Source organism: Bactrocera latifrons, unplaced genomic scaffold (genome assembly GCF_001853355.1).
Source record: "Bactrocera latifrons isolate USDA-ARS-PBARC rearing strain unplaced genomic scaffold, ASM185335v1 scaffold_54, whole genome shotgun sequence".
Taxonomy (NCBI): Eukaryota; Metazoa; Arthropoda; class Insecta; order Diptera; family Tephritidae; genus Bactrocera; species Bactrocera latifrons.
The window spans coordinates 385,760-402,840 of NW_017537201.1; the positions used below are offsets into that span (position 1 = coordinate 385,760).

Genomic DNA, 17,081 nt, shown 5'->3' on the forward strand with positions numbered 1-17,081 from the left:
ACTATTACTGATATTATTTAATTTTTAATTATCAACTTTTTTCTAAATTCTTATCGAAAAAGTGTTTTTCCAAAAAAAAAAACATTTTAAGTTATTACACGATATTTTTTGAAAGATAATAATCGCTAGAATTTTTTTTATGAAAAATCAAAATTCGAAATTGCTTTTTGGAACGTGTATTCATACAAATAAGATATAATGAATCATTATAATTATTCAAAGTTTTTTTTTGATATAAAAGCCATTATTTCTTTCTTATTTTAACTACTATTACTGCATTTATTACAGCTTTGAATACTAACTTTGTATCTGCAAGCATTTTTAAAATTCTATTTTCGAAAATAAAAATTTTAAATTTAATATTAATGTTTTCATGAAATTTATTTTTTATTCAAATCTAACCGTTTGAAATTATATAATTTTTCTAAAAGTTCGCTTTTTTATTTTCGAAAAAAAAATATAAATTTCGAAATCAAATTTTAAAAACATGTTTTTTTTACTTAAAATAATTTATTTGGTTTTTGGGCTATTTTTTGAAAAGTTTCCTTTTTTATTTTCACAAAAAAATCTAAATTTCGAAATTAAATTTTAAGAATATTTTTTTCTTTTAACTTAAGGTAGTTTATTTGGTTATTGGCATTTTGTGCTATTATTCTAAAAATTTTGTTTTTTTTTATTTTCGAAAAAAGAAGCGAAATTTCAAAATTTAATTTTGTGAATATATTCTTTTTATTAAGCAAATTTATTTGGTTTTTGGCACTTTGTGCCATTTTTCTTAAAAATGTTATTTTTTTTCTAGTTTCGAAAAAAGGATCGAAATTTCAATTTAATTTTGTGAATATATTTTTTTAAATTAAAATAATTTATTTGGTGCTTAATTTGTGATAAAATCGTTTTATAACACAAAATTTTTTTCTTCGCTCACAAAAACAACTTCAGTATGCTTAATTAAATATTTATTTATTTTTTTTTAATTTTATCTCCTTTTATGAAATTCGCTGTACTTATTTTTCGCTTACAAAATGTTAAAAAAGAAAAAAGAAAATATTGAACATTTATTTCATTTTATTTTTCCTTTCATTCGCACCACACAGCCATAGACAGCAATGCACCTTGCGAGCAGTGCACATCAACCGCCGAAAACTGGATATGTCTGAGCTGTTACAAAGTACTCTGCGGTCGTTACGTCATGGAACATATGCTCTTCCATAGCATAGAGGAATCGCATCCGTTGGCGCTTAGCTTCAGCGATTTGTCCGTTTGGTGTTATCCATGTGAGGCGTATATAGATAACAGTAAATTGCATGTATATAAAAATCGACTACATCGTCATAAATTCGGCGAAGACATGGTGTGGTCATACCCGGATCGGATTCACGGCGATGACAGCGATCACGATGACTGCGATGCCGACGATGCGCATGTGTTTAGCATACAACTTGAGCCGACCAACTGACAATATCTGTTATTACTGCTGACGACAGTACAAAATTATTTGTGTACATCATTTCCACCGCTTAGACATGTTTTCCATTTTTTCGCCCAGTACCTTTGGCCGTTGATTTATCGCCTCTATATTAAATTGTTGTATTACTTTATATCGAGTTGATGATTTATTTATTAGTACTATATACAATACTTACACATATATATGTGTATGTAAATCTAGTTACAATATGTATACTAAATTCATTGCTGACTTGCAACGTCGTCTATATATTTCTATTAGAAACACAATATTTTCTCACACAGACTAACCAAAGACTTGAAAGCAAAAACAAAGAAATTAAAAATGTACATTAAATCACTTATACCGCGTGTCTGGTCCACATAAAATATACATGTCAATCGGCTTGCAATTTTATATTGAAAATTGTTCTTCAACTTAATGCAAAATACCGAGTTTGCTCGCTGGCCGATTTTATTGTTAATCAACGTGAATATATTACTTTTTTTTTTTTGGAAGCTATAGCTGCTGTTAAGAGATTGTAAGAAAACTCGATGATGATGATTTAATTTTTATTTTAATAACATAATTATAAACTAATATATTTATACAAACAGATTTGTTCGAGGGAAATTATTAAGTTACATATACATGAATGAGAATATGTGTAGCTTAACTTTAGAAGCAATTAAAATTATGACTGTTTTTACAGAAAGTAAAAAAAAGCAATTATTGTAAAAAAATTAACAGAATTAAAATATTTAATAAAATGACAAAGAAAACTTGTTTTTAGTTTGAAACAACTGGTTGCACAGAAACTAAGGTGTGATCCATTTCGAAGTTCCTATGCTTTTGAAGAAAAAACTCAGAAACTTCAAATTTAATGTTTAATGCTTATTATCATTCGAAAGAATAAGCCAAAGCCAAAGCCAAAGAAAGCCAAAGTCAAAAAATAAATGCCAAAAAATTATTTTTTGACTTTGGCTACGCCTCAGATGGTCCATTCGATGACTTGTTCGAGCATTTCGACTGGTAACTGCTGAATAACACGCGTAATGTTATGTTCCGAGACCTGAATCGAAGCGGGATTCGCCGCATAGAGATTGGGAATGTCAGGCTCATTACACAGGAGAAGCGAGTAAGGTCGGAGAGATAGCCGCTTGTATGGCAATTAATTGCTACGCCAAATTTTGTCAATTAAAAGTTTTCATGAAAGGATTTGATTTTGATCGAACAGTTTGAGTGACAGCTATAAACCAGACAGCAATGATAAATTTCCAAGGTGTTTCTTTTACTGCTTTTAGGAAAATCGTGTTAAGAATAGGTGAAGATAGTTGGTAAAATATTTTAAAAAGCGCCTTTCCATGATAGCTGGGTATACATCATCTGAAACCACTCAATCTAAGACTCAGTTAAATAACTAAAAATAAAAAAACATATTTTTAGCGAAAATAACGACCAATCTTAACCTAAGTTACAAATAACAATCTAAAATATATCGACTTAACTCCGCTCAGCTGTATTGAGAAACTGCTTCGCAATAACTCGTATAAACAACTTATTTGACTTCAAAAATTATTTTTGTTCTACTATAAAATAACAACACCGTTATTTTGACTAACAACTGTTTTATTTAAAAATATTATTTATTTTTATTATTTTTCTGTTTTTTACTCAGTGGTGGTCCTTTTTGTTTCGATTGATTTTTCTTTGTTTGTGATTGTGCTTTCTTATCAACATTTCCCTTTCGTTTTCTTGTTTTTTCTTGCACTTGACTGCTACTCGGTTCAGATGAATCTGTGCCATCGTCACCGCTTTCTTGCTCCGGTTGGTCTTGCGCATCTTCCTCATATTCAATTGTAACCACACCACGTTCCGGCGGCTTCAAAGTTTTTTTTGGTACAATATTCACTTGTTGCTTGTCTTCTTTTGTATCGTTATGCTTTAAAACAAAAGCACCACCGAATTGTGTTAGGTCTAAAATGCCAAGACAGGTCGGACGACAACCAATGTTGGTTGTGCACATTAGTTCCAAATTTTTCTTGTTTATATTTACTTGCCAAGCTTTCATTTCGCCGGAACTGAAAAAATATGCAAATCAAGTTTTAATTTTCTTTAAGCGCTCTTTATTTTATTTTATTTTTTTTTTTTTGTTCACAAACCTCGATATTGTTATTAATGTGTCTTTATGCAAAGCCATAACTTTCACTCGTGTGTCGTGTGCTTCTGTAAAATGTTGCTATCAATTTAAATGAGATATGTGTTAATATAAAACTAACTTCACACATTGATTTATTAATGCATTACCTTTTCATCTTCTTCCCCTTCTTCTTCTGTCACTTCAAGCCACAATATTTTACCACTTTCCAAGCCAACCAAACATAATTCATCAGCCACCCAGCAAACACATATAGGCTTTTCTTTTGTCTTTCGACTCACCAAGACATCTGCTGATTTGATAGACCAAATCTCTGCAGCACGAAAACCACATAAGGTGAAATAATCACCAGTTGGCGACCACGTAAGACAATCTAGTTGCGTGCCCAACGTACTGCGACTCTTTAAATTAGTTCGGTACGCTACACGTCCCTTTATCAGATTCCATGTGCATAATACACGATCTGCACCGAGTGACAGTGCTAGCTTGCCACTCGGATGACAACTGATTTGATTGACTGCTAAACCCTTGTGTGCCTTCCAATTACCCTCTGTGGCCCAAGTGTTTTGACGTGTTGCAATCATACGTCCATCGTCGCCGCCCGATAGCAAATGTGAGTTGTCCGGTGTAAAGGCCAATGCGTTGATGGTACCCTCATGCGACAAAATAATCTGCGAGGTTTAACACATGTGAACAATAAATTACCCTGCTGCTTACACTTAAGACTTACATTTGTTTGTTTTCTCGAACGCATGTCATACAAAAAGATACGATCATCTGTGGCGCCAGTAGCCACGAAGTTTCCATGCACTGCTAGACATTTTAGTGGACCCGCATGCGATTTATCCGCAAAGGATTGCACAAAACTTGCATTTTCATTTATTACGAGTTTATAACCGAGGAGGAATTCCTCATAAGTTCCAATAATTACTTCCATAGCCCGCAATGTTTATGTTTTAATGTTTTCTACAGACCGGTTGACAATTGTTCAGCACGTGGGGAATAAAATGAGAAACGAAACATTCTGAAGCAGAGACAAGTGTTTCGATATTTACAGAAGATATATTGAAATCGATGAATGAATGAAGATATATTCAATCTATTAAGCGGACAACTGTATTAACTGGACAGAAAAATTAAACCTCACAAAAAAAAAAAACGTTTTTACCTTTATTCGTAAATAAAGTTTTCACTGTATTGAATAGTTTATTATATGAATAATAGTATAAAAAGTATACCACAGCAACCCGTGGCCGATTCCCTAGTACTTATATATTTTTTAGATTTTAGATGTTTAAACAATTGGGCGCACTATTATGAGTTCAGCCAAGCATCTAAACAAACCTCTTAGTAAGAAAGTGGACCTGCTTTATCAGTCTAAATCTTTCCATCAGTTTTTTCTCGAAAGCAAAAGGTGGTGGGGTAGACGGATATTGACCACCATGTTTCCTTTTGCATATACCCGCCAATTTTTGATGAGACAGAGAAGTCATTTCTTGAGATTCAAAAATCATCAAATTTTGTATGCAATGTGTCATTATTTAGTCGTAAAACATGACATCTTGCCAAGTAAGACCATGTACAACATAGTACTTTCTCATTTGATTTTTCCAACACATAAGATTTCATCATCCCCTAAGTGTCCACTTTCAAAGCAACCAACGCCCTTGGTTCTGTCTCTCAGAAATATTTAGCACATATAGCTTCCACGGAAGGTAGTTTCAAACTAATGGACTACAATTCAGTCTTCAGGCTGAAATTGACTGGTGACTGTTAAGAATATGTTTTACTCGTTATTTTTGACTCGACATATTGCACGGTGTAAACAAACACTCAACATTAATGACGTAACAGTATGCGAGAGTTTCCCCCAGCAGGCAGCGGGTAGAATAAAGAATGCCTGTCGTAAGAGGCATAGTCTTTGTCAGAAATAGCGTTATAATACTCGGCTTGAACTGATATTATAGACTTTGAATGAGATACCTGTTAATCAACAGACATTTGAACGTCAAGCGACAAATGTCACCAGTCATTGAGTTTGATAGGTGCTAAACTGGTACTACAAAAAGCTACAAGATCTGACCGGAGACTTAAACCTGATACCACGGAGAGTAATTAGTCTTTGGAGGTCACTTCTATATGCTCTTTGGATTTGGCCCTTTGGGTAGATTCGTTTTGGAAGGCAGAATTTAAAATTAAAATTTAATTCAGTGCGGAGTCGCGACACGGCCGGGTGGCGGACCCACAGCACAGCAGAGGTTTTAGTTCGGCCTCGAACCCGACCAAGGTGGAAGAGGTGTCCCACGCACTCGACCAATTGGAACCAAAAAATATATGCAAAAAACATTTATTATTCGGGGCGCTGATCAACGCATGTTCTTTAAAAAAACACCGTGAGGTTAATTCGACTTCGGCAGGTACTCACGTAACAACACAATGACTTAAAGAGTGTTAGTGAAATTTGAGAGTTTCTTTCTGGTGATTGATGGTGAATATACATTATTGCCTGGAACGAACTCAACTCTGATAATTTTAACGATTTCTTTAGGATAGCGACGAATTGAACTTCCTTAAATTATTATTATTTTGATTTTGAAGGTCTTTTGAATAATTTGCAATTAAAAATTACCATAAATGTCGTTAAATTATAATTTAATTCAGTTCTTTATATGCTTTCACTGTTTTTGTGTCTCAATGCTATAAGCACTTATCTAACCTACATATTTAACAGCAGGTGGCGGATAGGCATTGCGGAAATCGGGTTCCGCATGTAACTAGAGGCCTTTTACAAGCCGATAAGGGCATGAAATTGCTTTAGCTTCAAATAAAGTATTTAAAAATACAAAAGTTTCGATTACTCAAACTTAATTTCTTCAGTTCAATTTCAACTACCAACGGCTGCGTAACGAAAAAATAATGAAACTGCATTTTTTAATAACAACTTTGGGTAAGGAATAAATTTAATATTATAGGACAAATAAAGTTAAAACAAATGAAATGCTATAAAAATATTAAACATAAAATAATATTATTTTAAAATTATTTGATTATATCCCCACAAGTACTAGCCATCTGCCACGCCGAAGTTGCGCCTGACGAGGAGGATTACGGCCGTACATGGATGTGGATGCCTGATGGTGATGGCAAACCGCATGTTGCCTATCTAACCGAGCCACCTGTGGATAGTCAGCAAGACGATGTGCCGGATTTCGTGCATGTGGAGCTTTTTGATAGGTAATGTTGCATTTCACCATTTTTTTTTTTTCGTATTCTTGATTTGGAATAAATATACTCATTTATAGGACAAATACCGCGAGTCCAACAACAATACAAATATCTGTTGCCAATAAAACTACCAGTGAAGTTCGGCATAGTAGACAGAAGCGCGATACTTGGGAAGAGATGGCCGGTAAATTCAACGCCGATTTGGATACGAAGATTTTGGTACACGGTTGGAAGTCGAGTACGACCAGTGACTCAATACAGTCTATACGCGGTGCATACACTTTGCGTGGGAATTTGAATATTTTCGGTAAGTTTCAATGTGAGAACCTTAAACAATATGGTAGCCTCTGCGGCTGAATCAGTTTTTTGATACCGAGGTCATCAATAACTCGGAACTGTACACACTAATATTGGTCGAAGCATAAAAAATTAAGGACCCAATCCAAATAGACCAGTCCAATTCTTTCGACAGAATCCAACAGACTTTAAGACTTATCATAGAGTTAGGGCAAAGGAAAAAAAATTAGGGTCCCAGATGGACTACAAGTCCAAATAGACCAATCCAATTGTTTCGACATAAATCAACAGAGTTCAAGATTTGTCGCAGGGAGGTATCTTTAGGTAAAAAAATAAAAAACTAGGGTCCCGGACGGATAATCAGTCCAATTACTTCCACAGAAATCAACAGAGTTCAAGACTTATCGTCGGGAGGTATCTTTAGGTCAAAGAATAAGAAATGTCCATTTTCTTAATAATTAAAGCACTCCTGCTTAGTTGGTTTATTCTTTTAGGAATGGAATACGCACTAAGTCCAGATGAAGGGACGGATACTTTGTAGTTATGGAAGTCACTATTCTTCCAACTATCTTTTAAAAAATAATCTTATTAGGAAATAAAAAAATTGTAGAGTGGTAACAAACTGCAGTTTATTTGATTTATACAAGATTTTTCATGGCAATATTTAGAAATAATAGATTTTTAATAATCCTAATTTTTGGGTTTTTTCTTAGCAATCAACTGGCGCGATCAAGCGGATAATATTTACTATCTGAAACCCGCACGTTACACCGTGCAAGTCGGCCGAGCTGTTGCTAAGCTTATTGATCTACTTGTTGAGGAAAAGGATGCTGACTCCAAGCGTATACATCTAATCGGTCATAGCTTAGGGGCGCATATAATGGGCTACGCAGGTTCCTACACCAAATATCGTGTTGGCAGAATCACAGGTGGTGGCATTGATCCGAGACAATTTCCCAATAATACTTCACAGACTTTATTTAATTGCAATAACAATCTAGGTCTCGATCCTGCCAGACCGGCTTTTGAGAACTGCAGCGGACCGGAGCATCATTTAGATCCATCAGATGCAGATTTCGTTGATGTCATACATAGTTGTGGTGGCGTTTTGGGCTTTCGTGATCCAATTGGTTATGTGGATTTTTATCCGAATGGCGGCGGCGCACCGCAACCGGGCTGCACAGAGATTTCACAAATATTTAGTGTGTACTAAACAGTTTTCCTTTATTTAACATTATTTTGAGCTATATATTTTTTCTCTTTCTCTCTCCCTCAGCTGGCTGTAGTCACGGTCGTTCCTATGAGTACTTTGCGGAATCCATACATAGTGAGAAAGGTTTCTATGCTGCACCTTGTTCATCGTTGAAAGAGTTAATCGGTCGTAATTGCACGGGTACCAAGATATTAATGGGTGATCCGGTGCCGTTGAGTGCGCGTGGCATTTACTATTTGAAGACTGGTAGTAAACCAGGCTTCGCTTTGGGTTTGGACTGACGCCAATATATTTTGGAGCAGATCCGTAATTATCTTCTCTGAAAGCAGTGTTCATGTATAGGGTAGAGCGAGTTATATCTACATATATGTCTACAAATATATATAGTAAATAAAAGTCTCAAGTATCTTAGACAAATTAACTATTTGAGTTCAGAGCCTTCGAAACCTTTGGTATGCAATTTTTTTCAGAAGTCGTTAAAATACAGTCCAAATTCGTCATATGAGTCGGTGCCGCAATTTATTTACCAAGTTTGCTGAAAAGTGTGCATCGAATTTATAAGTCATTAGAATTTAATGCATGTGCGGTATTTTATATGTGCTTAGAGCTAACCTTTAAAAGGCACGATTCATATAGTACGTCCGCTACACGGTACGTGAGATATGGATATTCTTTTGAAAAAGAATGAAAAATTAATTAAATCAGCATCATCAGTTGATGAATAATTTTTATAAATCCATGACTTAGAGAGAAACAGCAACTAAAAGTTGTTATATAAGTGTATATATTCTATACGAAGTTTGTTCACGAGGTATCGCGAATTTCGTAATTTTAAGAAAGTGTTATCTTGAAAAGGGAAAAAATCGCCAGCGGCTAAGAAGAAACTTTGTTGGGACATTTGAAAGACGGAATTGTGGAAAATCAAACTTTTTTGAAGGTAGAAGAGCTTAGAATATTCTCTAGTACTAGTTCCTGGCGACTTTTTGAGATTCTCAAACCTTGAAGAAATGGTAGAAGCTATAGAATATAGCAACAATGAAGAGATAATCGCGTGTACTGGAACCTATTTCTTATAAGTGGAGTGGGGCATAACTTTTAAAGACTGGGTTGTCATAATGACCCAACTTTGATTTCGACCTTCAATTGTTCTAATACATATAGTATGAAGTCATGAAGTTTGTAACACCCAGCACGGAACGTCGAGAACCCTGACAGCTGAATCGATTTAGTCATGTCCGTCTGTTCTATTGGCTGTAAATATATGTACGAACTAGTCCCTCAGTTTTGAGATATCAACTTGAAATTTAGCACACGTCCTTTTCTCTCCAAGACGCTGCTCATTTGTTGGACCACTTTAACACATACGTAGCTGTTATCCAAACTGAACGATCGGTATTAAGTGCTTGCATGGAAAACTTGCAAACGACGAGAACTTCAAAGCGAGAACGCGATTGTATTTGTGAAGGGTATCAAAGCTTCAGTTGTTGTTTTGACTTTTCAAATATTCGCATATGAGTCAAGCTAACGCTCTCCTGTGCTGATGCAGATGTGTTATGGCTGAGCAGTCGAACTAAAAAATTTCCAGCCTTTCTCAGAGAACTTTCCTCACTTGCGTGAACTTCTACACATGACGCCATCCTCCGGTACAAAGATACACTGTTTTCAATAAAAACTGTCTCTGAATATTAATTATAAATCTGAAATATTAACTAATATTTGTGGTAAAAAGTCAACTATAAGCACTAGGGTCTACATATTCGGTATCTGGTAGCTTGAACAGTTTTTGTAGGGTTTGGACAATTTTTGGCCATAAGGTGGCTTGCTCTAATGGTATTATTCGTTTGAAGTTTTTTCCTCTTGTTATTCATTGCTTTTTGATCCGTATACTCGAAAGAAAATAATCAAATGTCATTTAAAATTATGTTTTAGGAAGAGGGCGTGGTAACAATCCGATTTCGGATTTTTAGTCTTTTAGGAGATATTTACATTCAACTTATTACTTTTTAAAAATTTTTACTCACAAATCCCCCTCGCCACTGCGATCCCCTGTACCAAATTACTCTTATACGAGTATATCTTAGTTTAGTGCTTAGTTATGGCACTTTATACGTTTTGATTAATGGCGTTTTGTGGGTGTGGCTGTGATTCCATTAGCTCATCTACTTGTAATTTTTTTTAAGGAATTCATCAGAAAGCACAGACAGGCAGGCACCGGGATTTCAACTTGTCAGTTATAAATATCTTTAAAAATCTATAGCTATCCCGTTTAGTCTTAAGTGATACGTACAATCGTTAGGTGAACAAAACTATAATACTCCGTAGCAACATTTTGTAAGACTATTAATATAACACTAAAATCTTAGAAAAAAAAAATTAAAAAGAAATTTTCTAAATTAAGGAATAATTAATAATGAATTCAATTAGAAGAAAAAGTAAACGCGATTGTATGAATTAATTTAAAAAAATTTAATTTGTTTGTATGAACTATTTTTTTCTACAGGGATTACAATATTGCAGCTTCATACATCTACTTATATACATACATATCTGGCATTTTTCATATTTCGATAACGAAAAAAATGTACGAAGCCAGAAAGCGGTAAAGGTGTCAAGCTTTATATACGACATACTCATGTATAGTACACCAGCTTATGTAGACACTCAGGATATGCATATTATGTTAACAGTGAAATGTTGCAAAACCTTTTAACAACATCGAAAATAAATTCATCATTCGAGATTTCTTTCATAGTGAATTGTGTATAAAAATTATAACCGCAGCTGCTTTCGAATATTCCTTTTCTTTTTCGCTTTTTTTGGGGAGCATAATGTGGCTACATATTTGGAGTGCGAACTTTTCCACCACTCTAAAGACGCTTTCGCATTCAGATAAAATCGATTTTTGGTGTGATACTTTTTTGACACTAAAATTGGAGTCAATGTTACTAATATTGATGAAGGCTACAAAGAGATCAATACTGTAACTTAATTAAGGCGTGATTCGATTTTTTAAAGAGAACTAAAACGACACAAATTGTTCCCTCAGCATAGTGCAAGAAACTAAATTCCGCTATAATCTGCTAATGGTATTAAGACCAAATCTTGCAGAAAGAGCTACTAATTTTTTTACATAGGACATATGATTATTCTCCATTAGCATATTTTTTAGGTAAACTGTTTTCATAGAGCAGACATGATGTTGTTTAACCAAAATTCTGTTCAAACACTAAAGTCATAAAATTAAAATATCTATAAAAAAAATTTAATTACCACAAAGAAACATCATTTTGAAAGAACTTTCGTTTCATGTGTGATGTCAAGCTGCAGACTATAAACGGTTTGGAGACTCTGGAAATAGCAAAATTTAAAAAAACATATATAATAATCTGTGTAAACGTAAAATTAGAAATTATATATAATATCTAGCATAAAAATTAGCCTATATTTTGAACGCAGATCTGTCTTTAGAATAAAATTTTCAGATTTTGAAAAGCAGAATTAACAAATATACATATACAAAGTAATTAACTCATACGCCTAAATGTAGGCAACGATTTGTAAACAAAACGTTAATTTTTTTTATATAAGAGCGGAATATCAAATTTAAAAGTAGCGAACTGAAGGGAATTTTGCCAAAAGTGTGATCTTTAGCTCAAACATATCTCTGGCCTACTCCCGTTTACGTTGCTCTCTTCCACCTACTGCTACACAAGTTTCAATTTCTAAACACAATAACTCTTTCATAAACAGCATTAAACATGTCAAATATTATAATGAAAATGTTATAATGAGAAATAAATCGTCCATGAAGCATGCTTTAAAGTCTAACCCCCCGCATTCTTTACTTGTTTGCCTTTTTCACCCAAAACCCATTCACCCATTTTAAAACAACTAACTTCGTAAAGTAAATTTAATATATTTTTAATATCATCTGAGCAAGAGTTTCGACTCACACACACACACCTTTTTGTGTATGGAATGGTGAGTCCGCACGGATCCACGATTCATTTTACTGACTTAAAAAGTTCCGCTCCATCAGATGCTATAGTTAAGATTAGCTAGTAAAGAAGATAGTAAAATAATTTTTTTTTTTAATATTTAATTGAATTAATTATCATTATTTTTTTTAATATATGATATATATTTATATATCAAATATAGTTACATAATTTATTTTTTCGTTAATACTTTCTTTGGCATTATTTGTATATAATATTAAAATAAGTTGAAACGGAACAACTTCTGTGGTACTGCTCCCTTTAATGTCGAGGCTCACTGTGTGCCTTACGTCTCTGCCTGCGGGCTTCGTCGTAATAAACTGGCATCATCGTATAATATCCAACGCTTTGGAATTCCTCTGTCTCATGTTTTGATTGATCCTTAGCCCGGTGGCGCTTATTATTCTTACAACGTTTCTTCTGTTCACTTTTGTTGAGACGATGGTTCGCTCCCCCACATGAGTGTCCTCTTGAAGGTTCACGTGAGTGTTCACGAGAGAGCGAACGATCACGTCCACGTCGATTGCATCCTTCGTCCATAGTGACGTTTTGAAGGTTTGCCCACTTCATCCTCTGTTTACTCCACCAACTACTTCGGGTCTAGTATGTGATCGCAAGTTTCGGTGGTGTTCCAGGTGACAACCATGCAGAATAGAGGGAGCTGTTTGGAGGATGGTGCCACGAAAAAACTGCGCCAGTTGACGCAACTCTTGATCACGTGTCTTGGAATGACCACGTGAGTATCCGCGAGAGTATCCACGAGAATGACCGCGTGAGTGACTACGAGATCTTCCGCGAGAATATGAACGTGAGCGCGAACGATCACGTCCATGACGTGTTTACGTGTTACGTACATGGTGACGCTTGGTCGGTTTGCCCACTTCGTTCGTCAAATCGATAACAGTTTCGCCATCACTGTCGTTAGAACTTGAGCTCGAACTAGAACTCGAGCTGGAGCCAGAGCTAGAACTAGAGCTACTATTATCACTATCCTTAGGCTAATTGTGATTCATCTTCTGCTTTTCGCTCGAAACCTCCAATCGTTTAATTGCTTCGTTTAGCATTTTTTTGTGCTTTGTATGCTTTCTTTGCCGCTTTTAGCAATAATTTTTGATCTGCCCCCAGATCAGTCATTTTGGCTTCCATGTCCCCCTAGCTGAGTGATATTTTTGGGAAAATAATATTCTGATTATAAAGTTTTTCCTCGCCTTTATTACCGTTGTATGTATTTTCTTCACTAATTCTTCCCTTTAACTGTGTCTGCTGCTCTCGTTGTCGGCTTCATTGGTGATGTGCTACTGATTGTTTTTCTACCGGCCACTTTTATACATAAACGAAACGTTAGAAAAACGTTCTAACTCACCTGGTCAACGTTGATCGATGCAGCGAGCACCGGCAAGCGCCAGTATGACTCATTCGCAAATGTTTGAAAGGGTTTGCGGATTTTATTGTTTGTGATAACAAAAAATTTCTGGGATTGGTAGATATTTGCAAGGCATTTTGGAAATATGACATAAGTTGAAATGCATGAAAGTTTATAAGTATATAAAATATATATAAAATATAATTTAATTATGTATACTTGCAGTTACAATTTTTTTATAATGCAGTACCTTCTTTATTGAATATATAGTATCTTATTGGAAATTCACTTTTTTTAAAGAAATACATTTTTTATTGGAATTTACTTTTGGAAATGTATTCCATGAGATTTCAATCAAGTTCAATCGACCAAATTCGCTCAGGACGCATATTTTTGGTTTCACCTCTGATAGTGTGAAAATGGGTGAAATCGGATAAAAACCATGCTCGCGCAATCTCTTTAGGAAAAAACTGTTTTTATTCAATCTAATTACATAAATAAATTAAATTTATTTAAATGATTTCGTATAATTGTGTTTAGAGTAATTTAGAAATTTTCTTTAAAATTTTAAAAAAAATTTTTTTTTTAATTTTTTAAAATTTTTTTATACTTTTGTTCACTTAGTTCACCATATCAGTTCAAACTAAGCGGGTAGATATTGGGTTGTATATACATATATATAGCGTGTTCCGTGGAAAAAAGTACGAGTTCGTAGATGGGGGTAATCAGACTACTGCCCACCCACAAAATGCCATTAACCGAAAACCTAAAAAGTGAAATAACTAAGCACTTAATTAAGATATCTATATCGTGTGATATTCTTAGTTAACATACCATACATAACACAATTTTAAATTCCATTCGATTCTTTCACCTTCCACAAATCAAGAAGTAATTATTATAACGGTATAAAATTTGGCACTAATATTCCTTTAAAGTATGCCTCCTTATGACCAAAGAATGTTCAAATCCAATCAAAACTGTTCAAGAGCATAGGTACTAAATATGTGAACCACAGTATCTATAGTTGACATTTTACCGAAAATAGCAGAATTCTTTCTTGACAATAGTAATTCTGTATATCAAAAATGAGTTGATTGGGGCCAATACTTCTCTGTGCCCCACATACCTATTAAAAATATTTTCGAACGTCCAGGTGAGTTTATGCTGGATACATCGGCTAATATTTGAGTTATCTGAATGAAAATTACAAAACATGTTTTATTCATAATAGTTTATCTTTGTTCCTAAAATAGATATAATTCGGCGAAAACTTGACCTTGCTTCCATCTGACCTATACCAGGATTTTCGAATGTACGGCGTATTTTGCTCCATATGGTTGGTGATTGTATGTGAGGTACCTTAATGAAACCCTGGGAGTATTTAGATAAAGTCGGGTCGATAATACTCCAACTACCATATTCTACGTACAATGATTTTCGTTTAACTAACAAACCTTATGCCGGCTGCGGATGCTTAAAGAATTTTTGATTTATGTACAAACGGTGCATCAAGCCTATTGTAAAGCAGAGCTATCTTTCCGTCTCAAATTTTAGAACCACTACTCGGTCGGATGAACAGACTAATGAATCAAAAAGCTAAACCCGAATTTTTTCTAAAAAAAATGTACTTTACTTTAGAACGAAGTAAATCTATCAGTCAGTCAGGTACATAACGCAATATATTCTACATTTAAACCAGGAATAATAAATCCTTAGGTGAAATTATTAAAATTGCGCAATTATATACATATAGTATGTATGGATGTATGTCTGATACACTTATGTACGTCCATGTTTTTCAATTTAAGCTACGCATTACAAGTTAATTACAAGTATCTGCCCTCCACCGCCAAATATTGTTATCAGTATTGGAGATACAATAACAACTAGACGCCACAGTGAATTATCGCAAACGTTTTCAAACGTTGGCGCATGAGTCATTTGGCGCTCACTGCTGCTCTCTGCATCGGTCAACGTTGAGGAGACGAGCTAAAACGTTTTTCCAACGTTTTGTTAGTGTATAAAAGCGGCCGACAGCCAAGCAATCAGCAGCAGTTCAGCAACGAAGCCAACGACGACGAAAGCAGTAAACAAAGTTAAAGTGAAAAGTGAAGTGTAAATAAAGCAAGTACAACAGTAAAAAAGGTGAGGAAATATTTAAAAATCAGTCTTCTATTTTCCCAAAAATATCACTCAGCGAGGAGAACATGGAAGCTGTAATGACAGAACCGGAGCAAGCTTGCTGCAGTCACCAACCAACAGCGATTAAAGCAAAGAAAAATGCCAAAGATCAAAAATTATTGCAAAAAGCGGTAAAGAAAGCATACAAAGCACAGAAATTGCTAAACGAAGCCATCAGGCGATTGGAGGCGTCAAGCGAAAAGCAGAAGAAGCATAAGCAGCCGAAACATATTGAAAATAGTAGCTCTAGTACAAGTTCTGGTACTAGCTCTAGCTCCAGCTCGAGTTCTAGTTCGAGCTCAAGTTCTAGCGACAGTGATGGCGAAACTTTTATCGATTTGACGAACGAAGTGGGCAAACCTGCCAAGCGTCACCATGGACGTAAACATCATCATGGACGACGTAATCGACGTGGACGTGATCGTTCGCGGTCACGTTCGCATTCCCGCGGACGCTCCCGTGGTCATTCACGTGGATGTTCTCGCGGACACTCACGTGGCCCTTCAAGGGGACACTCACGTGGTCATTTCAAGACACGTGATCAAGAGTTGCGTCAACTGGCGCAGTTTTTTCGTGGCGCCAGCCTCCAAACAACTCCCCCCATTCTAGATGGTCATCAGCGGCGACCACACCTGCGATCACATACTAGAACCGAAGTAGCTGGTAGAGGAAACAGACGATCTCGCTCTAATTCACAAGAACGTCACAATAAAGACGAACAGAAGAAAAAGCATAAATATAAGAAGCGACACAGCGCGAAGCATCAGCCAAGACATGGTGGTGCTGGAAGCGAAATGGATGCGAATATAAGAAACGCGGGCTCTAATTATCCATATTATATGTGTTCACATCCGCGAGATCGTTCTTATTTTCCTGGTATGCCAGCAATAATGGATCAGCGCGGCATGATGATACCAATTTATTATGACGAAGCGCGCAACCACAGACGGAGAGCACATAGTGAGCCTCGACGTTAAAGGAAGCAGTGGTGGGGGAGTTGTGAAGATTTGACTTCTATATTTTATACGCTCACATATTTTCTGTATATGTAATCACCTACATAAATATTATGAAACGACTTCAGAAAACGAACAAATAATGCAAACTCAAAAGTAATCAGAGAAAATGTTTGTATTTTTTTGAATATCTCTTTAAAAAAAAAAAATTAAATAAACAAAAAATAAAAAAATAAAAAA

The 17,081-nt window shown here is 35.1% G+C and overlaps 4 protein-coding genes and 1 pseudogene across 8 annotated transcripts in view; 3 read left to right on the plus strand and 2 right to left on the minus strand.

Annotated features, from left to right (window-relative positions):
* Positions 1 to 1,889, plus strand: part of LOC108974233 (histone deacetylase 6) — a 9,275-nt gene extending 7,386 nt beyond the window's left edge. For 2 of the 4 annotated variants that reach the window (XM_018941941.1, XM_018941943.1), the window contains one exon: positions 1,095 to 1,181. Coding sequence is in view for 3 of the 4 variants with exons in the window: in XM_018941943.1 (XP_018797488.1) it covers positions 1,095 to 1,100 (6 nt within the window). In the remaining variant the exon portion in view is untranslated. Of the gene's footprint in view, positions 1 to 1,094 lie in introns of all 4 variants that reach the window. The other 2 variants (XM_018941942.1, XM_018941940.1) reach the window with 2 other exon arrangements.
* Positions 1,890 to 3,101: 1,212 nt separating this feature from the next.
* Positions 3,102 to 4,625, minus strand: LOC108974215 (p21-activated protein kinase-interacting protein 1-like; the record flags this gene model as incomplete). Its single annotated transcript, XM_018941921.1, has 4 exons — positions 4,336 to 4,625; positions 3,755 to 4,276; positions 3,610 to 3,686; positions 3,102 to 3,528 (listed from the first exon to the last, which is right to left on the minus strand). Coding segments are annotated over exons 1-4 (1,233 nt in total), but the record flags the coding sequence as incomplete, so codon positions are not given.
* Positions 4,626 to 6,693: 2,068 nt separating this feature from the next.
* On the plus strand, positions 6,694 to 8,693 carry LOC108974214 (lipase member H-like). Of its 2 annotated transcripts, XM_018941920.1 has the most exons (5): positions 6,697 to 6,839; positions 6,908 to 7,137; positions 7,841 to 8,056; positions 8,129 to 8,329; positions 8,404 to 8,693. In XM_018941920.1, the coding sequence occupies exons 1-5, from the start codon at positions 6,727 to 6,729 to the stop codon at positions 8,619 to 8,621; spliced, it is 978 nt and encodes a 325-aa protein (XP_018797465.1). In that variant the 5' UTR covers positions 6,697 to 6,726; the 3' UTR covers positions 8,622 to 8,693. The 2 variants fall into 2 exon arrangements, with proteins under 2 accessions (XP_018797464.1, XP_018797465.1); XM_018941919.1 differs by having other exon boundaries at positions 6,694 to 6,839; positions 7,841 to 8,329.
* Positions 8,694 to 12,904: 4,211 nt separating this feature from the next.
* LOC108974194 lies at positions 12,905 to 13,472 on the minus strand (annotated as a pseudogene).
* A 2,288-nt stretch (positions 13,473 to 15,760) lies between these two features.
* On the plus strand, positions 15,761 to 16,997 carry LOC108974201 (pinin-like). The gene has a single exon (XM_018941904.1). It carries the CDS (start codon positions 15,912 to 15,914, stop codon positions 16,860 to 16,862), a length of 951 nt encoding a protein of 316 aa, XP_018797449.1. The 5' UTR covers positions 15,761 to 15,911; the 3' UTR covers positions 16,863 to 16,997.
* The last annotated feature ends 84 nt before the right edge of the window (positions 16,998 to 17,081 follow it).

Bases quoted from the DNA above. Each gene is read 5' to 3' on its own strand.
- LOC108974214 (XM_018941919.1), top strand. From the start codon at position 6,727: ATGTGGATGCCTGATGGTGATGGCAAACCGCATGTTGCCTATCTAACC. The intron at 6,840-6,907 runs GTAATGTTGCAT...ACTCATTTATAG, and splicing joins CATGTGGAGCTTTTTGATAG to GACAAATACCGCGAGTCCAA. The intron at 8,330-8,403 runs GTGTGTACTAAA...TCTCTCCCTCAG, and splicing joins AGAGATTTCACAAATATTTA to CTGGCTGTAGTCACGGTCGT.
- LOC108974201 (XM_018941904.1), top strand. From the start codon at position 15,912: ATGGAAGCTGTAATGACAGAACCGGAGCAAGCTTGCTGCAGTCACCAA.